Here is a 22,793-nt window from a genome sequence, read left to right on the forward strand (position 1 = left end):
GTTTCACTTTTTCCAGTAGTCCCCTCGCCGATCGACCTGGAGGTGAATAAAATCCCTTTCTCATTGAACTTATTCAGGTTCTCTTTATTTTCACTTCTTTAATAATGGCGCCCCCTTCATTTGCGGCGGCCGCTTTGCTCGCCCTTTCTCTTGTTGCCCCTGGAAGTGCTGAGTCGGCTATTACCCAAGTTTCCGTCGAGTCTACCTCCAATGCCCCTGTTTTTGACAGCGAGACACTTCAAGTGACCGATGCGTCTTTGTCGACTCTCAACAAGAATCAGTCGGCTTACTTTGCCTTTGCCAAGAACGATAGTTCTCTGCAAACTCGCACATTTAGCAATGGCTGCAAGGTCTTCCCCGGAGACTGGCTCTGGCCCTCGAACTGGGTCTGGTCATTGTTCGATGACTTTCTGGACGGTGCACTGATCAAGACGGTGCCATTGGCTGCTTCATGCTACAAGTCATGGCCCCAATACAATGCCGAAACGTGCGAGACTCTCACTTCGGACTGGACTAACTCCAATATCCAGTAAGTCTTTTTCTTTTTGGAAATCCACGGACATATTCAAAGATAAGCACTGACTCTGTTTAGCGCCGCGGACCCTGCCTCTGTGATGTGGCCTTTATTCGAGGGACGCAGCTGTCTGCCTACTACTGATTCATCTGCCTCTTGCACTGTTGGTGGATACAGCAGCTACGCTGTTAATGTCAGCAGCGTTGGTCAAATTCAACTGGCTGTCAACTTCGCTCGCAATGCTGGCCTGAGACTCGTTGTTAAGAACACTGGTCACGATTTCAATGGAAAGTCGACTGGAGCCGGTGCCCTGGGTATCTGGACCCACAATCTTAAGGATATCGATTATATCCCGCACTACCGTAGCTCGGGCTACAACGGTCCCGCTGTAAAGATGGGTGCCGGTGTTCAGGCTCACGAGATTTATGAAAAGGCCAATGAGCTTGGTTTCACTGCTGTTGGCGGAGAGGGCAAGGTGAGACTCCTCATTCCGCTAATTATTCGAATGTTCCTTGCTAATATTTGCAGACTGTCGGTGTTGCCGGAGGTTACGTCCTTGGAGGTGGCCACAGCCCCTTGTCTTCCATCTATGGTCTTGCTGCTGATCAAGTCCTTTCTCTCGATGTCGTTCTGGCCAACGGTCGTTTCGTTACCGTGACCGAGGAGAACAACCCCGATCTTTTCTGGGCTATCCGCGGTGGTGGCGGTGGTACTTTTGGTGTTGTCACCTCTGTTACCAGCCGAGTCCAGCCTAAGGTTGGCGTGACCGTCTCGACCTTCAGCTTCTCTACCGGCACTGATGTTTCCGCCGATACCTTCTGGGCCGGTGTGCGCTCGTACATGGAGCGCTTCCCCCAGAACGCTGACGCTGGCACATACGCTTACTTCTGGATTCTTTCCACTGGTACCGATGCATTCACTTTCCTCATGAACCCCTTCTTCGCCGTCAACCACACCCTCGCTCAGTACAACGCCCTGGTGAAGCCATGGTACAACGACCTCGAGGATCTTGGTATCTCAATCACCCCCAACTCCACCTACTACGACAACTTCTACGATGCCTGGATGGCCGGTTTCCCCCTCGAGACCGTCGCCTCCTCTGTCATGATGACCGGCTCGCGTCTCTTCCCCCGCTCCAACTGGGAAGACACAACTTCCTTCAACGCCACCTTCGCCGCTCTCAAGGAGACCGTCGTCGCCGGCCACCCTCTCCTCGCGTTCAACATGAAGGCCGAGCTGGTCAACGGATACCCCTCCAACGCCGCCAACCCTGCATTCCGCAACACCCTTCTGCACGCCATCACCTCTACTAGCTGGACCGACACGGCCAACAACACCGAGATCAAGACCAACATGGAAAATTTCACCAACAACGTCCTCGGAAAGTGGCGCGCTGTCTCCCCCGACGCCGGTGCGTACATGTCTGAGTCCGATATCCTCGAGCCCAACTTCCAACAGGCTTTCTACGGCACCAACTATGCCCGTCTTTATAAGTTGAAGCAGCGCTACGATCCTACCGGTCTTTTCTATGCTCCTACTGGTGTCGGTAGCGAGAACTGGGTTGTTAAGAGCGAGGATGGCCTGCCTGATCAGAATGGTCGTCTTTGCCGCGCTTAGGATGGACTTGTAATATAATCGGATTGCTCCGAGTCTTATAGACTGTACAGTATACTATATTCAATATAACTTTACGATATTAATTCAGGAATAATTCTTCTTTCATCCAAGTTGGTAGATCACCTACCGCCTAGCGCGAGAAGCATAGCGATGCCAGAGTACTAAATTCAAAATAGATTACATATCTCATCAACCACTTTGTTCGACTGCCTAGTGGGTATTTCATCACGAATTTCTGTTTGGTCATTCCCGATCAGTATAATGTCCTGTGTTTTGCTGGAGTGTTTCAACTTGAAGTTGGAGTAACCTTGGAAGGTTTTCCTTATGTATGCCCAGTACCACTGGCAAAAGTTACGGCATGAATAGCTAAATACTACTTTCTAAATATATAGTAGTAGTACTACTAGTATTAGCAGTGTACTAATCAACACCGATTTCCAAGGTTAAAAAGGACTCGGATTCCGCTAAGATTTCAAAACACCTCGAAGGGCTGTTGAGATATAGAGTTGTAATTTATTGCCTTAACTATGGTGTTTGATACTAACTGGCCCCACATTCCGGTTAGTACTGGGCGACTCACTCCTAGTATGCCAAGCCTAGTAAAATTAACAGGAGTCTAATATTTATCGACGGGAGTCGGAATTTAAGTGGCGTCCGAGTGGTCAAGACTAACTAGTAGTTACTGTTCGACTCCGCGAAACCATTCCGACTGTGTTCCCCCGCCTTCGAAGTACTAGAAAAGCTCACTCGTCTTCAAGTTCTCGGCACTCGTTGCCAAGCTGTCAATGTGGCCTTTGCGGGTGAATAATGTATCTTCTTTCTGGTTGGTGGAGAATGACTTGGCTCAGGTTATCTTGGCAGAGCTTAGTCTCTCGCCCGCAAGAAAATGTGGCTCTGATAGGCGAAGGCCATGATGGAAAAGGTTGGGACTGACACTTCGGCTAAAGCTATACAGAGGCTCAGTACATTAAGCCTAATAACTAAGTATAATCTTTCCGAAAGTATTAGTGTTCACGAATAATTGATTCCTATACCTATCCATGGTATGTTATAGCAGCAAATAGTGATTTTACTACACTACTAGTTAGTACCGCGCCCTACGTGGTCTACTAGTAGATCATCGTGAACCGACTTATTTTGTAATAAGTATATAAAGGCATCATATGAGTATTTTGTAGTTCTCTAATATTCTTGCAGGTCGGCTGATCTTTCCTCGGCCAGGGAACCCAGATGAGGGGAACAAGTGGCGTTCTAGAAAGTAAGTGCATCCGTAGCTCCGCTCCGGTCCGTGGCCCGCATTGTCAGGGTCTCAGGGTCCAGTTCCAGCCCCGGGTTCCTAAAACCTATAACTCGGAGTTTTCCCAGATATCTTCAGAAGTATAAGCTCGCGATATCCACAACCATAATTTTAGTATAATTATACTAAAATGATCGGGTAAGTGTGATAATCTCTATTATTTCCTTTTCTGGTGACTACCGAGTCCGTCGGATTCCCAAAGCAGATCTTGGCCCCCCCACCGACGGACCAATCACAGCGACGCATCTGCCACATGCCAGTCCTCGCTGTTGCGGGTTGCTGCTTGTTGCTTGCTGCTTCTTTCTGATCACGGCGACGCCCTTAATTCCCTCCATCTCGATCTCGATTTCTTTTCTTTTCTTCTTTTTCCCTTTCCTTTATGCAACTTCTCTTCCTATTGCCTGCCAGGGGGCTACCCTTGCCAACATGAATCTCCTTCTCTTGTTGTGTACCTATGCGACACTATGTCTCGCACTGCCAATTCAATTCGTCCTCACTGGTGATACACCTACCATTCGCCTGAGCTCGAATACGCCGAGTGAGACTATCAAGCCAAGGCCCGTCGTGACAGCCGAAGACCAAGAGCTTTCTCCCAAACCGACTTTCCGCGAGTACGTTGAGCGTCTCCGTTTGGGAAGGCCGTCATCTGCCAAAGGATCCAGTCCAGATGCAAAGTGGCCGACGAAATCAGAATTCCAGAACCAGGGAGATGAGCCATCTTTCTTTGGAAGAAAATACGGGATCTTGCTAAGCAGCCCGAGTCAATCTACTACGTCTCCGCCCTCCCGGCAATATGGCGTCTTCCTGGACAAAGTCAGCAAATTTGTCGAACTACATGGTCCCAAATCTCACTCCATTGCATCAAATCCGTCCGCAAATCTCCACTCGGAGCCAGACTCTTCACTTGGCCGTCTCTATGGAACATTCTTGGGCGGAATGGACACTTTAATGCCATCCGAGAACCACCCCAAGAACGCGCTCGCAAAATCCAAATTGCGCAAGAATGGCTCCTGCGACTCTTCTAAGAGTATTGCCACCTTCCTCAACCCGTCAGAGCTACTCGACCTCCTTGACACTCATGGTCCAGAATGCGTCGCTGTGGCCATCTTCATTCTTTTCCCTCTTGCCTATCTCGTCCTCGAGTTCCTCGAACTGATCCTCAAACGCTGTACCCACGAGAAGTATCCAGAGCGCGGCCGTGATCGCGTCCGGCTCTTTGGTCCAGAGAGACAGCTTCGAGCTTGGAGTAAGAGACAAAGGGAGATGGTTCTCGAGGAGAAGCAGTGGTGGTCGCCACGGCAGACGCGATCACGATAATTCCCATTCCTTTTTTTCCCTCTTGGCTTTTACGACGAAACCAGATTTTTCCTTTATTCTTGTTGATACCCAGATGTTACTATTAATTCCTCGAGTTTTGTGATCTACGTTTTGTCCCCACCATACTGCAGTAAGCTGCCCCACTAAAATGATGGGTCGAAACATGTACAGTAGGTAGGCAGCCTTGCAGTCATGCAATGTTATCAATATCTTACCTCCAAATTAAAGACGACTACAAACTTTAATAATCCATGTAACCCCCCCATGAATGTTCCAAAGAGCATCCAACAGTGCTTTCCATCCAAACTCGGCCACCCCCACTCTTCAAATGCTTATTTAGCCCGAAGGTCCTTGCCCGCTCGAATCGGAATTTATAACACAGCATGATCAGTCGAGCAACAGGTTTGCTCAGGTGGATCAGCAGTAAAGTTAAATGACAATGGCAATACCGGCAACGATGAATAAGTGTTCTAGCTTCAATATAGATTACGGGTTGCTACAGGTATAATGAGAAACTACACATATTACGCGATGGATAGCTACACCATTCAATTGTTAAATTTGCAATTTTTGGAATCAGTGATCTCCAGTAAGTATTAAGTTATGAATATTAAGAAAACTCCATAGTGTCCATCTTCAACAAGAGGTCAAGGACACAAGGTAACAAAACTCCACACCAAAGCGCCACCCGTCTCCAACCTAGGCATGGCTCTTAGCAGCAGGCTTATGGGCAGCGGGCTTCTTCGCGACAGGCTTCTTTGCGACAGGCTTCTTCGCAGCAACCATCGTAGCATCAGCCTTCTTCTGGTTAGAGTGACGAACACCATTCTGCATCGCCTGCAAATGAGCAAACTCAAGCGTATCCTCACCCAGACTCCAAGCCATAACACCACCAAGCTTCTTAGCATCAACGATATCACTGAACTTGCGCGTGATGATCTCAGGAGTATCCCAAGTCCAGAAGTAATTCGTCTCCTTATCCCAGAAGTACTGGCCACCCTTCTCCTCATCAGTCATGCCGCCCTTCTGCGCACGCTTCCAGGATTCAGTGACAGCAGCTGGCATGTACTCGGGGCTCTTCTCGAAAGTCACGGCGCCAGACTTGCCGGTGTCGCTGCCGTCGGAGTTCTCGAGCTTGACAGTCGCACAGCCGAGCGGGTGCTCGTCGCAGTCAGAGTTAGGGTCCGTCTCGAACCACTTGGCATAGTAGGCGAATCCAAGATTGAGCTGCTCGGGCTTAGCGCCGATGTCGAGGTATGCGTTGATAGTCTCCAGGGATCCAGCGACGTCGCTGGCGTGGAAGGTAGTATTGTCGCGGCGGTTCATCAAGTCGTAGCTCATGACGTTGACCATGTCGACAGTCTCGAAGATCTTGGGGCCCTGCTCCTTCGTGAAGGCGATCATATCTTGCAGGCGGCCGGGGACAGCGATGGAAAGAGTCTTGTTGCCGATAGCCTCGCGGAGGGCGGCGAGGAACTTGGGGTAGTTCTCGATTTCGTCGACCTTGTCCTTGTTCGGGATTGTCTTGTAGTCGTCGCCATTGCCGCCGGGATATTCCCAGTCGATATCTGCATCTGTTAGAATGGGGTTTGGAACAGCGGGGGGAAATGTAACTAACCGACTCCATCAAAGCCGTTGGTCTCGAGCATGGAGGCGACGTTCTTGGCATAGCGCTTGCGACTGGCGTCGTCCTTTGAGCCGGTCGAGAACCCTGCACTATCTCCCCATCCACCGATGGCGATCATGAGCTTGGTGTCTGGGCTGAAGCGCTTGCGCATATCATCGACAGGCTGGAATGGAGTGAAAGACGGCGCCGAGTCCGAGTTGAAGAGAGTTGTCTTTGCGAATGCCATCACAGCATAGTCGACGTCCTGGGTCTGTTCTGTACCGGGGAGGTCGCTCTTGTGCCATCTAGATGATGTTGGCTTTCTTCTTTTGGAAATGTGTTGGGACGGATCACTTACTGGTCAATGTACATGGCGAACCGGGTGGCAGTGACGCTCTGAGCGGCCAATAGGCCGAGGGCAATGTTCTTGAGCATGATGGATTTGATAACGCGATACTCGAAGAAATAATCGAAGGTAAGACTCAGAGTGAGGCAGACGAATGGGTCAAACCAAGTCGCGTTGCAGGGACACTTAAGCGCCGGGCCAGAAGGAGAGGTAGAAGAGAGAGAGGCAACCTTCACGTGCCCAGTTGGGACACGCGACTATAAGAATCATTGAGCACATCTGGCCAGAGATGCCGACTAAACAATTCGCTCCCCAGAATGCCAGTCGGGTCTGAGAGTACGGACTATCACAAAATGCATCCACCGACCCATTTGAACAAGCCTATAGGATTGTTCAGATTGATGCAAGCCGCGGGGCATTTATGCATCCTTACTGCAGAGTGGATCTGTGTGAGGCTATTTGAGAAGATCATGGGGAAGGGAGGCCAAAAGGCTCCTCAGGAGGAGGTTGGAATGTCGGCCAGAGCTCGGGACCGATGATACATAGACAGTTTACCCTCAGGAGCAATTATGATTTGGCTGCTACGGGCCTATTCTTCTCTATAACCACACGTACAATAGCTTGTGGCCAGAGATCGTGGTATATTTCCAATACTCTAGAAATTGAGGTGTATTTTTGGCGACCCCTCGCGAGGCTCATTCAAAAGTTCAGGTCAGCCTTGGGCCGCATGCCAGATCAGCAATGCATTCATTCCCCTCCTGCTCACATTCCCCGACGTCATGAAATATTTTCCTTCCCGGGTACTCCGACAGTCAAGCAAATCTACAAAGTAACACTGCGGAGGTTCACATTGGCAAGCAGATTTGATGTTCAGCGAGGATTGCTTCAAGTTTTAGTCAAACCGGTGCCGGAAATGGAATTTCCTAGCTTGTAATCGTATATACTGCCTCATGATGGGCAAGGAAACCCAGAAGCCACGCGGGCAATGCAATTGGAATGCAGATTGAAATATATTCATCTGAAAAGATACAATAATCTAGGGGTATAAGACCAAAAACGCCAGATCTATGTTACAACGGCGAAGTAAAACCAAGAGTGCTACTACTAGGAAGCATGAATTAATTCCAGTGTCGGCGGATAATAGGACGAGCTGGATCCCAGGGACCAATGACCACATTCTTGTACTTCTGCAAGCTGATAAGCCACCAGCTGCAGCCGCCCATGGCAAGTGCAGTGAGGATACCTCCAAGGAAGGATCCGATGATAGCTGATGCCCAGCCACCACTCATGGTCATGCCAACGGCGCCGCCGGCGATGACCACGAGCGCGAGTGTAAGGCACACATGACCGGTCCAGGACTTTTGGCGGAGTTGTCGGCGGAATATAGGGAATAGTCCGAAGACCTCCATGGAGAAGAGCATTAGGCTGAACACGTGGGTGGTGGATGGAAGGCGGGATGCGAGTACGGTTGATGCCATGACGGCTGCATTTGTGGACAAGGAAGCGGGAAATTTTGTGGCGCCGGCGCCCTCGCCACTTCCGTAGTCGAAGGAGAAGATGTTCATGATTATAAGCCAGCAGCTCATGGCCCATATCGAGTCGCTGGCGGTGGATTTGGTAAGGGACTTGAGGATGGGACTTAGGCCCAGCAGGGAAAAGTAGATTAAGAAGGCGGATTTGACGGTCGAGAGTCGTTGGCGGTTGCGGGAGGAGAATAGAGAAGGTCGGTCGATATCTTGGACGTCCATGTCGCCAGCGACCGCACTTGATGGGGCGGGGTTGAGACCAGCTCGTGCTGTGGGGTCAATGACTCCGCTCACGCTATTGTTGTGGTCGGGGCTTTGATGCGGCAGATGTTCTTTTGACGAGTTTGCAGCCATTGTCAAGCCAAGGCCATGGATCGGACTGCCCTTGATGCCATTGCCTTGGGTGTCGTTGGCTGGCGGGTTGACACCACTAGTTACCGAACTCGAACTTGAGCCATCGTCGCCCCCGATGTTGCCATTTGCATTTGAAAGCTCTGTCTGTTCTTTCCAGATCCAATTATCCCATAAAATCCAGCCCACCGCCGTGCCGACACTTCCCCAGCAGACAACCGAAACGGGGCTCACCCGGTCTTGAACAATATCAACGAAACAGCACACAAATATGACCACGGAGCAGACATGCTGAACAATGACCGTCGAATCCGAAACAAGAGGCCAAAAATCATAAGGCCGCACTCGGGGATTCCGTTGGAGATGGTCCAGAAATGTCTCGGTATCGGTGTAATTATCCGGGTCTACCACCAGTCAGTAACAGTCTACTACCCCACACAATGCTGACGCAAGAAGACTCCCCCTCTCCAGCGGCCATATCACATACAAGATTGCTTTACCCAAAGTAACTTCTTCCAGGCGCCTTTCCGCCTTCTCCGTCCAGCACCAGCCCCCAATTTCCGCACATCCTTCCGATTGGGGTCCGCGCCAAGCACCCCCCGCGGCGGATGCAAACTGGCATCACCATTGAGCGAGCGAAGCGTATCATCGTAGTTCGTCAGAGCGGAGCGACCCCGCGACAACGAGGGCGCAAAGTATGCGTCCTCGGGGGCCAGGCGGTCCGGATCCGGAACGCGCTCGTCAGGAGTTCGGGAATTCGGGCTGCGGTTCGGGTGTGTGTCGACGGGGATCGGTGGAGGGATTTGGGAGAGCGATGAGGGTGGCGGAGTCATCGAGCTGAGGCGATTAGTAGTAGCACCGACGCATGGCTTTCGAGCAAGAGAGCGTCTTAATGGCCTTTGGGGGGGACTTTGGAGGTCTTCGCGCCCCAAGCTGCGAGACGCGCAATCCCACGTGTCCGGGGAAAGTCATGTGATCACTCTGCCCTGGATTTCCTCTTTCGGAACGATTTCATACTTTTGGTCTTTCCAAGGTTTTGATTCTTGTATTCATCTGGGGATTCTCAAACTGCAGATTTTATTTAAATGATGTGGTTAGATTCGAGCTTGGTGGGCTAGGCACAGATACTAGTAGTACTGATGCCAGTGTTAGGTAGAGTACAGCAGAAGTATAAAAGGAGGTATTAGCGTACATCCAGGAAACAGTATACTAGCACCTTGAATCTGATACAACTAGCAATTTAAGTAAAAAAAGCTACCTAAGTAAATCAAATACGACTTTCAAAAATCCTGGTCAAAAACTTGATCTTGAAGTTAACCACTTTGTTGAATGCGCTCCGGCGCGGCAGGCTTCACGGTAATCTCGATCGATCCGCTTTCCGCAATAGAAAGCTTCCGCACATCGTGACAAAGCAAACTAAACTCATCCTCACAATCCTCTCCGATATACCTGCGCGAGCCCAACCCAGGAGCCCTACAGACCAGAGAGATCTCCTTTTCCGGGTCCTTAACGCCGAAAAACTCCCTCGCTTTTCCGAAGAGAGATTTGATGTCACAGCCATCCAAAGAGAAAACACGGGCGTGATCACTCTCCTCAGAGAGTAGTCTCACACGAGCCGAACCGAGAAGTCTCGGCATCGCCCCGGGCCTTGCAGCGAAGCCTTCCTTCAAAACGACGGCTTCTCCTTCTGTTTTAAGCCTCTTTTCAGGCCGGCGCATCCCGATCCGAGAAACTTCAGGCTTTACTGCGGAGAATTGAGCAGTTTCTTTGCACTTGGAGCGACCCCTAGCTTTCTGCTCCAGGTCTTGCATGATAAATTCACGCTGACTTTCCGTAAGATCCAAGAATGCAGTGTCAAAATAGTCCTCCTTCGCATCATTGGCCGCTTTCTCAGGAACATAGAAGCGAATTGCGCATGGGTCTGCGGCGAATTGCTGATCTTGACCATCCCACGCATAGCCCAATGACATCTTTCCCGAGGCCCTTGAGATGCTCCTCGTGTATACGATCGGCTCGCCAGTCTCCCCTGCTGCATGCGGGACCTGCAAGGCGTAATTCATGTGCCATCGAGATCCGGAATCTTTGCTCGCGGCCGAGATTCGGAAAACAGAAATCTCAAGCTCGTTTCCTTCCGGATCATAATATCGATTGCAGGCGAAATTTCGCCCTCTTAGTGGAACGCTGCGGCTCGAGTTTGGTGGGGGGGCTGTCTGGGTTTATCTCGTGGTGGTCGTTGAGGTTATGCATAGCCTCGTCTGGAAGAGATTCCGGGTCCCCGTACAGGCATTCTATTTTGAATTCGATGGAGTGGGAGACTAAATCTCTGGTATTGCTTTTCTTGGTGTTTTCTGTTGGCTTTTGCTTTTCCTTGGTCGAGGATTTCGGCTCATGGATGATATCGGAGCTGCTATCCTCTTCCTCATCACTTTCATTTTCCTCTCCATCTTGTTCTTCATCCTCGTTCTCGTGTACAGAGCTTCTAGTATCTTGATCAGCTGCAGAGTTCTGAGCTTGAACCTCTGCCTGGAGTTTATTATCAGTTAGTTGAGCTCCGGGTAGGAATATGTTAAGATTTTCATCATAAGAACATAGAAACCAAGCTTTTAGAAATACCTTTTCTGCATGACCACTTGCAACTACCCCTGCCTTCGAACTAACACCTTGAGTTACTGCCATGATTCTGTTGTACTGTACGGGCAGTCGAGCTAGATTTTGTTGACCACAAGCTTTCACAAGACACAATGGGGAAAATGGAGAGAATACTGGTATTCGAAAGGTTGATAAAGAGAGGAAGGGGGCCATGAGAGGTGTGTCTTTTCGATTGTGGGCACAGGATATAAATCTACTAGTGTTGTGATTTTACCGGATATCTCCAGAGGAACAAAGACATTATGCCATACCTAGGTATCAGCAAACATGAGGTTTACTTGACAAACCGCATAGTACCAGTGGGCAAAGTAGCAAACAACTTGAGCGCTGGAAAAATATAAAGTGTACGTCATCCAGGCCGAATGGCCTAGAAAGGACTGTTGGCGACGATTGTCATACTAAAATATCATGCCGTTGGCATGGGTACTAGTATGATATCATTGCCTTCAGTATCAAGGTACATACTAGCTACTAGTTCGAGAGAGATTAAGAACGATAGACTCTAATTGTTATTAAATTTTTATTTTTGCATTTTTAGGGCACAGGGACTATCCTGTTCATTTCCGAGACCCATATTCACCCCTTATACACAACTGACATCCTTGGGCCATCCGACAGCCTCGCAGAACCATGGCATATACAAGGGTCTGTAATTTATTTTTGGTAGGAACAAGACGGCAGTCTCCGAGAGAAAACGGAAAGAAGAAGGAAAGCGAAAGGAAAGAAGAAAATGAAATGCAATGCGTATCGGGGTAGGACCACGCCGGGCCACAACCATGTGTCTATTAAAGCGAGCAGACATCCAGAATCCAAATCTCGGGACCGCCAATGTGTGCGGGGTGAGATATGACAAGGTATACATTCAATGAGGGGTATCGAGTTGACTCAAGAGAAGTTTTGGAGAAAGGGGTAAGTAGTGGGAGAGAATAGGGTAGAGGGAGGGAAATAGAGGGGGAGGGGGAGGGGGAGGGGGAGAGAGTCGCCAGTACCGCGGTAACGACCGATTACGAAGAACTGGATGCGCCGTTCTGCTCATTCTGATTCAAAACGGAATTTTGGGCAAGGTTCCGGACCGCCTGCGGTGCCACCACCTCATCGAGACTGTTTCTCCGACCCCAGTTCTGCGGCTGGCGGCGGATGAAAGCGCCCACGGCACCGAGGTAGCCCTCATGGCGTAGGAAATATGCTTGCTTCTCGCCCTTAGACCAGAAGCGGATGGCGTAGGAGAGGGTGTTCATTGTCTGGCGGTGGCCGCGGATGAAGGAGCCGCCGAAGTAAATGTGTTTGACTTCGTGCTTTTCTGATTGGAGGTAGGCGATTTGGCCAATGTTGTTACTGGGAATTGTTAGCCGGGGCATTCGAAGTATAGACACAGGCGATTACTGTTTGGTAGACATACCTTATAGCATAGAGGAGGCTTCGGCTCATATCCTCGTGCTGGAAATTGACTCCCCCATTGCCGTTCGCGTGTTCCGAGTCGTCGTGGTACAGGCCCTCGCCATCCTCGGCGCCTTGCTCGGCGGCGTTCTTCAACCGAAAGACCTTCCCAAAGGTGCTGGCGATGGCGGTGCTCTTAAGCCCGATTTTGCTGTAGTCCATGCCGTAGATATCGCCAACCAGCATATCGACTCCACTGTTATCCCCGCGATCCGCCATGGCCAGCATGTCGTCAAAGGTCCTGGCCCCGGTAAGAAGAGACATGATGCCCCAGAAAGTACCACCACCGAGATGTGTGCCGCCCACGCGCTGGAATTTATTCGGACCGGAGACCTTGATCATTGAGACGCCGGATCCGATGTTGACGAGGAGATAGGGGTACACGTTCGGTCGAGCCTCGGCAAATTGCATGGGCTCTGTGTCGGTGTCATTGTAAGTGAATACTTCGTTCGGGATCTCGGTAATAAAGAAATCGAGGCCTAGGAAACTCAATATTAGCCAATTTGCAGCCGGATGGGTGTTGGACAGGGCTCACCGATGATCAAACACTCCATCTCCTCCTCTCGCAGAATATTGACGTCCAGCGCCTCCTTAAGCTTATCATAGAACTTGAACGCCCCCCCCGCCGGTAGCAACGACACATAGGCCATCTTTGGTTGACCCGTTATTCTTCGCATGTTCCTCCTTCAATTGGCGAATAAAATTGATGCAAATGTCAATCCGGTGCGTCTCAAAGTTGATAAAATTAAGGCGGCCGCCATTATCCGCCGCGTCGAGTTCACGGGTGAAATAGACCATTTTAATTAGGGATCCGCCAATCTAGAGGAGTATCCAACACAGTCAGTCTCAATCCCACTTGTAATATCCGTTTTGGCGGGATGGCTCTTTTTTTTTTTCTTTCACTGATCCTCCGCAAATTGCGGGGTGAACGATCGCAGCTGCGGGGCATACAACGACCACAAAGGAGAGACCGAAAAAGTTCATTTCAGCCGGTCGGATCAGCACAGGGGTGTACTCACATCAACGGCGACATGGCTAACGACTCCGGTATGGTGCGGTAGCCGGATGTCCTTGTTCTCATAGTGCACGCCCTCGGCTTCAACGGGGCTACGGGAGCGGAGCTCATCGTCGACGATAAAGGCGCCCTTGACATTGATTTTGACAGCACCGGGGTTGGTAATAGCCTCCTCTAGGCGAGCAGGCCGTTTGCGACGGCCATCGGAATCACGATCGGGAGCCATGGTATGGTACAGAAGAGGTGGGATGGTGAAGGAGTAGCTGGGATAGCTGGGAGGAAGCTAGAGGCCGTGCCCAGGCTTACTGCGTATATTTCCTTCTACCCGGGTGGCCCGTGGACCGGTGGGAGTGGCAGTGGCAGTGACAGTGGGACCCTGACCTGACCATCACCGAGCCGAGGGCCGAGAGTTGAGTATAGTCCAGAGTAGAGGAATAGTAGTGGTGATATTGACTGAAACTAGTAGTATAATTGTAGCAGAAGTAATAGTATATCTGAACAGTCTACTCCGTAGCCTGGAATTAATCACAGCCACGCTGATAATTGGTAGTAGTGGTAGTGGCAGTAGAGTAGTGTGACAACTGGCGAGTTTGGTCTCCGGTGTACACGCTAGACCGCTTTGGGACTCACTGGTTTTCTGCATAAGGAACTATAAACCGCACTCTATTTATTTTTATCGAATTTATTCTGGAAGATAGACGAGGGCTCAAAAGGTAGATTTTTATTAATTCTCATAGTTTCTAGATATAATAGACCGATGATGCACTGTAACCAGCAATAGCAAGAAAGGTATGACTCCATCGAACTACATCTTAGCTTCCAAGGGTTGGGTCAAGATCTAGTAAGTCTGGATATCTTTCTCCTTTTTTTTTCAAATTCTCCCAAATTTCAAGAGTCTTCAATATAAAAAATACTACAGTATCTAGCAGTAGAGTACTGTATGCCAATATATATCTAGAAACTATTACTAGTACTACTATAGGACTGTATTTGCCAACACGTGCTCATGAGGAAGGTGCGTACCCGGTTCTCCCACTGGCAGGTGCGATGGCCATCCGCGTTTGTTGCTTTGTTGCCTTCACCTTCGTTCCTTTCCTTCTTCTATTCCCTCTCCTTACTCTTAACCTGGTTCTTTCTTTCTTCACTTCATCCCTGATTCCCACATACAGCTGACTATGACTTCCATCATGGACGACTACGCTCACGTTCCCGGTGCTCTGGACGATGTCTCGAACGCCCACAATTCTGACGCTTATCGAGGTCCTGGTGAGGAGCCAGAAACTGTCACTCAGCTCAAGCCCCCTCTGGGATCTGAGTATCGACATGAGGAGGTTCGCAAACAAGGCTGGACAGATCGTGTGGCCATCAAATATGACGAAGTCGCCCGCAAAGACGACTATGAATGGGCTGGAGGTGCCAGTCGATACGAATGGTGTGGTGAAGAGGGCGATATTGGCCCTCGGAATGAAGAACTTGAAGAGCAGCTTTTCAAAAATATCAACCTCGCTCGTGTGGGTCACCGCATCAAAGAGTCAGTCCCTTTGATCCCTCAGTTTCTGTACTCGCTAACCATAATTTCTAATCAGGTACGAAAAGATCACTGTCATGTTCGAGAGTGAAGAGCGGATTTACCCTACCGCATCGGTAAGTGCTGTTGAGACCCTTGAGTACTTATATCCACCTTACTGACCATGTATATCCAGTGGGAGGCTGCGAAGATTCACCCTGTCCTGGTTGAGAATCTGGAGCTCTGCCTTTATCGGCACCCCACTCCGATCCAATGCTACGTTATTCCCTCGGTCCTTAGTGGGAAAGATATCATCGGCATTGCGCAAACTGGTTGGTAGACAATTCTCAACTCCCATTGGTATACAGCTAACTTGTCTAGGCTCTGGAAAAACCGGCGCCTTTCTCATTCCCATTCTCTCACAGTTGATGGGAAAAGCGAAGAAGCTGGCGGCTTCCCGACCGAACGTTACGGATCCCAATTTCGATCTCAAGACACAGGGAGTTTGTGCCGAGCCCCTGGTCTTGATTGTGTGCCCGACCCGTGAGCTAGCCACTCAGATTTTTGACGAGGCTCGTCGATTGTGTTATCGCTCCATGCTGCGCCCCTGTGTTGTCTATGGTGGCGCTCCGACCAAGTATCAACGAGATGAGCTCCGAAAAGGATGCGACATCTTGATCGGTACAACTGGCCGAATCACAGATTTCATGTCTCAGCCCAATGTCCTATCCCTCCGTCGAGTCCGGTAAGTCTCTCACGCCACTCATGTCTTGTAAGATGCAAATACTGACTACTCTAAAGATACACTGTGATCGACGAGGCAGATGAGATGCTCCAATCGGACTGGGAAGATGAATTCAAGAAGATTATGTCGGGCGGCGGTCAGTGCTTTTAATTTCGCCTTTAACTACTATCGCTGACCCTAAACAGATGTCAACGAAGATGAAGACCATCGCTACCTGATGTTCTCGGCGACCTTCAACAAGGAATGCCGAAAGCTCGCTCGCGAGTATCTGTCGACCGACCACATTCGTATTCGAGTTGGTCGTCCCGGAAGCTCGCACCTTAATGTGTCCCAGATCGTAAGTAGTTTGACTTTGACAACCTTGCCTTCATTTGACCTCGTTGACCCTCTAGGTCCATTTTGTGGAGGACCGAGCAAAGAAGCGGGCCGTCTTTGACTTGCTTCTAAGCATGGTTCCCATTCGCACTTTGATCTTTGCGAACAGCAAGACCACCGTCGACTACTTGGATGACTACCTTTACAACTCAGGCCTGCCAACTACCTCGATCCATTCGGATCGGACCCAGCGTGAGCGTGAGGATGCAATGTGAGTACTCTAACTTGATTTTCTTTCTCATATCTTACACATCTCACTCTCTGACTCTCTCGCGATAGCCGCTCCTTCAAAATTGCCGAATGCCCTATCTTGATTGCTACCGGTGTGACTGCTCGCGGCCTTGACATCGCAAATGTGATGCATGTCATCAACTATGATCTTCCAAGCACTGCTCATGGCGGTATTACTGAATATGTTCACCGAATCGGTAAGTTCCATCTCTCACGTGGTGGTGCCTGGAGATAATATATCTGTGTCACGAGTAATGCTGACCCTCGACAGGACGGACTGCGCGCATTGGAAACGAGGGCATTGCAACCTCTTTCTACAACGAACGAAATGAGGATCTCGGACCCGACCTTGTCAAAATTCTCATGGAGTGCAAGCAGACTGTTCCCGACTTCTTGGAGCATTTCACTCCGTCCGAGGGAAAGCTCACCTTTGACGATGATGAGACCGACAACGAGGACAACAAGGAGAACAACAACGAGGAAAACAACGAGAATGGGGAAGTCGGCCAGGAGGAGGAAGGTGATAACAATGCCGCTACCACTGAGGATGCCACTTATGCCGAATATGCCCCTTGGGCTCCCCCCCGAGGAGGCTCCTGAGAATACCGCCTGGTAATTTATCCTGGCACGAACAGTGATTTCGAAACCAATTTGATTTCTGTTATTGTGTCCTTTCATTTGAGTCTGGCGATATTTCTCGGTGGGAAAAAAAAATTTCAGAAGCCAAATTTGGTTTCTATTCGGTTTATCTTTTTTCTTTTTTTTTCAGGTTCGGTTTTCCACATCTGATTCTTGATTTCTCCTCTTCCATTTTTATGCTGGCTAGGTGGTTATGGTCATACGGGAGAGACAACTGCAAGACCCGAGGGCACGTTTCTGATTTGTGCACTCTTTGACTACGTGTCACTCTGTATGGTGGTCTTTGTTCCATGGCAGAACTAGAAGGGAGTACTTTGATGATCGACCTAAGTGTTGTGGGCATTTATTCCTTCTATCTAATCCACCCCAGTTAGCAACAGAATCAGATTTCTTATTTCTACTTCAATAATTCCATAATCGTAGGCATCCTGAATACTGTACATGCTTGTATTTTAGAGTCCGGGTTGAAGGTGATTGAGTTGAACCGATGCCACCTTCCTCGTTGACTCTCTCTACTAGTCTAGTATCTCCCTCTTCCCAACCATCCACACTTCATCGTTTACCACATCCACTTCTCTTTTTCAGGTTCCTTTCTGAACACCATACTCATTTGGAAAATCTTTATTCAATCATTGAAGCAGCATCATGATACCCGTCTACTTTTTACCATTCCTACCAGCAGCACTAGGCTATGTCAGCCAGTCATTCCGACCCGAGCCCCAGCTCGAACTACGAGACGTTGAGCAAACGACTCCATCTCTGGTGATCGACACCTTCCAAGACCCCATTCACAATGACCTAGGCTTTTGGCACGGTCATGGTGAGAATCTTACTATACATCACGAACCGGGCTCTATATCCTTCTTCCCGATTGATCCCGACCAGAACTATCATACCCAATTCGAGACCCGCGGCTGCTTTAGCCTTCTACCATGGCAAGACCAGTTTTTACATGTTGTATTCGATGGGAGCGATCAGTTCACTGTTTCGTTGAATGAACACAATATCGAGTGTTCCGCCGCTCGTGCCCCGTTTCCCGGTGTACCAGACAGTGTCCAGACATCCCGCTATGTCATGAGAACTGGATCAGATTCCTCGGATGATGATGAATATGGTGATGCAAAAGATTCTCTCGGGCTTCCTTTGACCAGACCCGTCTCCCAACGACGTTCCCATCCCTCTTCGCCTGACCCGCCCGGAGACAAGGGTGGCCATGGCCCAGCTTCTCCTCCAAAAACAGAGCTATACATCCCCCTGTCCCATTTCCGTATCGATAAGAGAAGGGTTGTCTCTGTGTCCTTCACAGGCTTCTATACCAACGAAACGGTCACCCTCCACCGCGTCGAAATTGTGCCTTCGGTTCCGCCTCCGTCCCCGCGAACAATTACTTCACAGTTCCTCGGAAACTACAGACTGGCCAGTTGGTTCTGCGCTGCAGTGTGCCCAACTCTTTTGCCTTTGGAATTGACGATGGTCAGCCACAGTTTGCGCAGGAGGTCATGAGAATTTTGGACGAGGAAGATGTTCGAGTCACATTCTTTGTCGTTGGTGCTGGACTACAAGATTCGACGACCAACTTCACCCGCTTTTACAAGGAGATGATGAAGAAGGGACATCAAGTTGCCTTGCACTCTAATACCCATCCGAAGTAAGTTATCTCATCTACGACGAATTTTATATCTGAAATATCAACGAGAATACTAACAATGACACCAAGAATGGAAGCCCTCCCGACAATGGAATTGATCGATGAGGAGATCAACAACACCATCCGAGTCTTCAAAGAAAGACTGGATCTATCCTGTGAGTCAATCTAGGTCCTATCCGCGCTCATTTCCGCGCATTTATTTGTCTAACACCGCCCAGCCCGCTACTTCAGACCCCCCTTCGGAACAGTCGGCGCCCGCATGCGCCAACAATTAGCCAAACGCATCGAACAGCCCTTCATCGTTAACTGGAGCGTGGACGTGGAAGACTGGCTATGGGCCAACACGACCACGCCGGAAAAACAGCTTGACGCTTTCTACCGGAGTGTGGCCCGGGGTGGAAATCTTGCCGTGATGCACTTCCTCAATCCGTCGACTGTTAGGTACCTTCGCCACTTTATCCAGCATGTCAAGGCTCTTGGATATAATATCATGCGTATTGACCAGTGCTTGGCGGATCCTTTTAGCCCGGCGCTTTGAGAGCGGGTTTCTTCGGTTGGTGTTGGCGTTCGAGTTTGAGTGGTCACAGTTGGAGTTGGTGTTGGAGCTAGTGGTATATCCTTATCCTACACGACGTTCTTCGTATGGCTCTCTACCTAAGCAATCCGGTTTTTTTTGTCTTCTGCAATTCAAGTATTGAGGGCTTACTGCAGATTTCTGCATTTCGCATGCTGTACTCTGATCAAGTATTGGTACTTACCAGGCCTAGTAAATTACAATCTCTCTGCTATCTATTCCTACTAGTAGTCTACCCGTGTCTTTACATGACAACTTGAAGTACTGACTAGTACCTGCAAATTGAGTCATTTCCCATAATACCTATACTTGTGCCGGCCGAGGGCTTCTTTTCTTTCCAAAGCCCAACGACCAAGGCAAAGTTGCCCAGTCCAGCCCAGCCCAGCCCACAATTTAGTAGACGTGGCATTTCCCTCGCTCGCAGAGTGCGCATTTATGCCGCCCCACAAAGTAATGCCACCATAGTGCACTGCACAAAAAGGCAAGATGCCGTCCTTTCCACGAAGACTCTTATTCACGCATAACTACCGCATCATAACTGGCCGGAAGGGGCTAGGTGGGTCAAGTCGTGCATATTAGCTTGTCGCTGTAACACTAGTATCCCCGTCACGCGAATCATATGCCCATCCCGTCTGCCACTGAGACAATGTCCCACCCTGATCGACATGGAGACGTATGTGCCAACCCAGGGAGAAGTTGGAGCTGCGAGGGCCCAGAGCGAAGCCAGATATGTATGTTTGATCCGGATGCCATCATAGGAAGGACTTTTATTTACTCGGAGAATTGTCGGGGTCGGAATTATTGGGTGCGGGGATTTTCGTCCTGGTGGTTGCATGGTATCCACGACTGAATCGACCAATCTGGTTTGACAGTTGCGGGATAAGAGTCTGACACTTCCTGCAAGGTGGACGGGATTAGTTTAAGCCCGGATACTAGTGGCCGGCTGCATAAGTACCTAAGTACTAGTAAAGGATACGAGCTGCGCTAGGCTTCCAAGATTTATGTTTATGCCGTGCAGATTGTGGGGAGGTCTGAGGGCATTGGCCTTTCCCGCGGTCCTTATGCGGTAGCTTTGTGCGATTTAAGTGATCGAGGTGTTGTCTGATGCCAGGGATCCATGGAAGAGAGGGGTAGGACGGCCTGGAGCTTGGAAATTATGGTATTTATATCGGGGATGGAGCGGCCGTTCAGGGCTTTCTTTTCTCTTGGGAGAGATCACAGAGGAACAAGCTTTGGATACTCCAAGGTTTCTGCTCAGGATCATGGCTGTTATTCCCAGATTCGCCGTTTTCGATGGGGATGGTTTCTTGGGAGGTACATCTTTGATGTGGGCTTTGTTAGGAATAGGACTCGCTCTGGTAAGTTCAAGTCCTGGATATCAAGTTGACTCAAAGTTGATGCATGATCAAAACTTTCTACTCTCCCAAAATATATCAACTTGAATCTGAACACAGAACATCGATAACTAAATGTTTCTTACACTCACCAGGTCCCAACCTACTACTTCTTCCTCATAATCTACAATATCTACTTCCACCCGCTGGCAAACTACCCCGGCCCCAAATCCATGGCCGCAACCCGAATCCCCTACATGCGCAACACAATAAGCGGCCAATACGCCCAACGATTAAAAAAACTTCACAACCAATACGGCGAGGTCGTCCGTGTCGCCCCAGACGAGCTCTCCTTCATCGACAGCGACGCATGGAAAACAATGTACGGCACCCGCACCGGCCACGGCCAAAAGCAAAAAGACTACCGATTCTACCCACCAACCGTCTCAAACGGAGCCAGTATAATCCAATCCAACGACCAAGACCACTCGCGCTTCCGCCGCCTCCTCTCCCACGCATTCTCAGACAGCTCACTGCGCAGCCAAGAACCCATCATAAAAGGCTACATCGATCTGCTCATCCAGCGTCTGCGCGAGAACTCAACACCGGAAGCAGAAAATGCCCAGGCTGGCCAGAGCAAGACTAAGCCGCTGAATCTAGTAGCCTGGTACAATTTCGCAACCTTCGATATAATCGGCGACCTAGCCTTCGGCGAACCATTCGACTGCCTAAAGAACTCCGCCTACCACGTCTGGGTGAAGATAATCTTCTCCAGCGCCAAATTCGGCGCATACGCGAATATCTCGCGGCGACTGCCTGGCTCGAAATATCTCGTCAAACTTATCACGCCGAAGCGCGTCTTCGCGCAGAAGGAGTGGCATAACCAGCTTAGTCGGGAAAAGGTCGTCGGTAGATTGGAGAAGTCCAACGAGCGGCCCGATTTCTTTGCGAATATTCTCAAGCATAGTGGGACGGAGAAGGGGTTTAGTGTTGACGAGATGGTTTCGAATGGGAGTACATTGATTATTGCGGGTTCAGAGACGACGGCTACGCTGCTTTTCGGGGTGACGTATCTGCTGCTGAAGAATCCGCGTGTTTTGGCGAAGTTGCAGGATGAGATTCGGTCTACGTTCAACTCGGATGAGGAGATCAATTTCGATTCTTGCAATAGATTGGAATATTGTCTTGCTGTTTTGACGGAGGCGCTTCGGGTTTATCCGCCTGTTCCGGGTGGTCTTCCGCGTATTGTTGATGCTCAGGGTGATATGATTGAGGGGCATTGGGTTCCTGGAGGGGTGAGTGATTTCCTTGCATTGGGAGAAGAGATGTGCAGCTATCGGAGAAGTGCTCGGCGGGTTGCGATATTTGCTAACTTGCGTTACCATTTATAGACTGTTGTCTCGGTCTCTCACCTCGCTGCATACCACTCTGAAAGAAACTTCAGGGACGCAGAGCAATTCGTTCCTGAGCGCCATCTCGACGATCCTCGTTATGTGAATGACAAACGATCAGTCATGCAGCCATTCAGCTTCGGTCCTCGCAACTGTATCGGACGAAAGTAAGTATCCCAACGTCCCTTTTCAGGCCCAAGCTGACATTCCATTCTTTCCAGCCTTGCGTATGTCGAGATGCGCATTATCCTCGCGCGCATGATATTCAACTTCGATATGGAACTGGACCCAGCGAGCAATGACTGGATGAACCAGGATGCTTTTATCCTGTGGGAGAAGCCAGAGTTGATGGTTAAGCTTACTCCTCGAACCTGATCGCGTTCTATGGTGGTTATAACCGGTTTATCGCAACCATGAATGTGCGGTATTTTTGATTCTGCATTTCGGCTCTCGCATTTGTCAAATTGAACGTGTTGCATAGGCATAAGCATAGTATTTTTCTATCATAAGTCCAATCGGATCTGTTGTTCACAGTTTGTTCTAGTCCAATGTCAATCAAGCTCAAACAAAAACACATATCATGTATCGAATCTTTCCGCCAACGCCCGTCCAAATAGGAGGTTTATCCATCGTTCATAGGGATCCAGGCACCAGCCAACGTAATAGAAAGAAAA

General features: G+C 49.6%; 9 protein-coding genes across 9 annotated transcripts; 5 read left to right on the forward strand and 4 right to left on the reverse strand.

Moving 5' to 3' along the window:
- Positions 1–104: 104 nt before the first annotated feature.
- Positions 105–2,131, forward strand: N7533_000665 (FAD-dependent oxidoreductase; the record flags this gene model as incomplete). Its single annotated transcript, XM_057097315.1, has 3 exons — positions 105–529; positions 593–989; positions 1,043–2,131. 3 exons carry the CDS (start codon positions 105–107, stop codon positions 2,129–2,131), a joined length of 1,911 nt encoding a protein of 636 aa, XP_056965808.1.
- A 1,723-nt stretch (positions 2,132–3,854) lies between these two features.
- N7533_000666 (uncharacterized protein) lies at positions 3,855–4,745 on the forward strand (the record flags this gene model as incomplete). Its single annotated transcript, XM_057097316.1, has 1 exon — positions 3,855–4,745. One exon carries the CDS (start codon positions 3,855–3,857, stop codon positions 4,743–4,745), a length of 891 nt encoding a protein of 296 aa, XP_056965809.1.
- A 699-nt stretch (positions 4,746–5,444) lies between these two features.
- Positions 5,445–6,786, reverse strand: N7533_000667 (glycoside hydrolase family 18 protein; the record flags this gene model as incomplete). The annotated part of the gene is made up of 3 exons (XM_057097317.1): positions 5,445–6,313; positions 6,364–6,644; positions 6,710–6,786. The coding sequence occupies 3 exons, from the start codon at positions 6,784–6,786 to the stop codon at positions 5,445–5,447; spliced, it is 1,227 nt and encodes a 408-aa protein (XP_056965810.1).
- A 1,029-nt stretch (positions 6,787–7,815) lies between these two features.
- pigc (phosphatidylinositol N-acetylglucosaminyltransferase) lies at positions 7,816–9,407 on the reverse strand (the record flags this gene model as incomplete). Its single annotated transcript, XM_057097318.1, has 2 exons — positions 7,816–8,978; positions 9,062–9,407. 2 exons carry the CDS (start codon positions 9,405–9,407, stop codon positions 7,816–7,818), a joined length of 1,509 nt encoding a protein of 502 aa, XP_056965811.1.
- A 480-nt stretch (positions 9,408–9,887) lies between these two features.
- On the reverse strand, positions 9,888–11,250 carry N7533_000669 (uncharacterized protein; the record flags this gene model as incomplete). The annotated part of the gene is made up of 3 exons (XM_057097319.1): positions 9,888–10,702; positions 10,755–11,097; positions 11,233–11,250. 3 exons carry the CDS (start codon positions 11,248–11,250, stop codon positions 9,888–9,890), a joined length of 1,176 nt encoding a protein of 391 aa, XP_056965812.1.
- A 977-nt stretch (positions 11,251–12,227) lies between these two features.
- N7533_000670 (pantothenate kinase) lies at positions 12,228–13,901 on the reverse strand (the record flags this gene model as incomplete). Its single annotated transcript, XM_057097320.1, is given in 5 exon segments — positions 12,228–12,558; positions 12,623–13,139; positions 13,196–13,256; positions 13,270–13,479; positions 13,680–13,901. 5 exon segments carry the CDS (start codon positions 13,899–13,901, stop codon positions 12,228–12,230), a joined length of 1,341 nt encoding a protein of 446 aa, XP_056965813.1.
- Positions 13,902–14,862: 961 nt separating this feature from the next.
- Positions 14,863–17,133, forward strand: N7533_000671 (DEAD/DEAH box helicase; the record flags this gene model as incomplete). Its single annotated transcript, XM_057097321.1, has 9 exons — positions 14,863–15,206; positions 15,262–15,319; positions 15,379–15,514; positions 15,564–15,927; positions 15,984–16,063; positions 16,113–16,264; positions 16,320–16,513; positions 16,582–16,730; positions 16,805–17,133. 9 exons carry the CDS (start codon positions 14,863–14,865, stop codon positions 17,131–17,133), a joined length of 1,806 nt encoding a protein of 601 aa, XP_056965814.1.
- A 684-nt stretch (positions 17,134–17,817) lies between these two features.
- On the forward strand, positions 17,818–19,358 carry N7533_000672 (polysaccharide deacetylase family protein; the record flags this gene model as incomplete). The annotated part of the gene is made up of 4 exons (XM_057097322.1): positions 17,818–18,439; positions 18,568–18,820; positions 18,890–18,975; positions 19,039–19,358. The coding sequence occupies 4 exons, from the start codon at positions 17,818–17,820 to the stop codon at positions 19,356–19,358; spliced, it is 1,281 nt and encodes a 426-aa protein (XP_056965815.1).
- Positions 19,359–20,656: 1,298 nt separating this feature from the next.
- Positions 20,657–22,494, forward strand: N7533_000673 (cytochrome P450; the record flags this gene model as incomplete). Its single annotated transcript, XM_057097323.1, has 4 exons — positions 20,657–20,752; positions 20,884–22,023; positions 22,120–22,286; positions 22,341–22,494. 4 exons carry the CDS (start codon positions 20,657–20,659, stop codon positions 22,492–22,494), a joined length of 1,557 nt encoding a protein of 518 aa, XP_056965816.1.
- Between the last annotated feature and the right edge of the window lie 299 nt (positions 22,495–22,793).

The sequence above is a fragment of the Penicillium manginii genome (assembly GCF_028828005.1).
Source record: "Penicillium manginii strain IBT 31320 chromosome Unknown utg000001l:1.0-3466041.0:1.0-3467806.0, whole genome shotgun sequence".
Classification (NCBI taxonomy): Eukaryota; Fungi; Ascomycota; class Eurotiomycetes; order Eurotiales; family Aspergillaceae; genus Penicillium; species Penicillium manginii.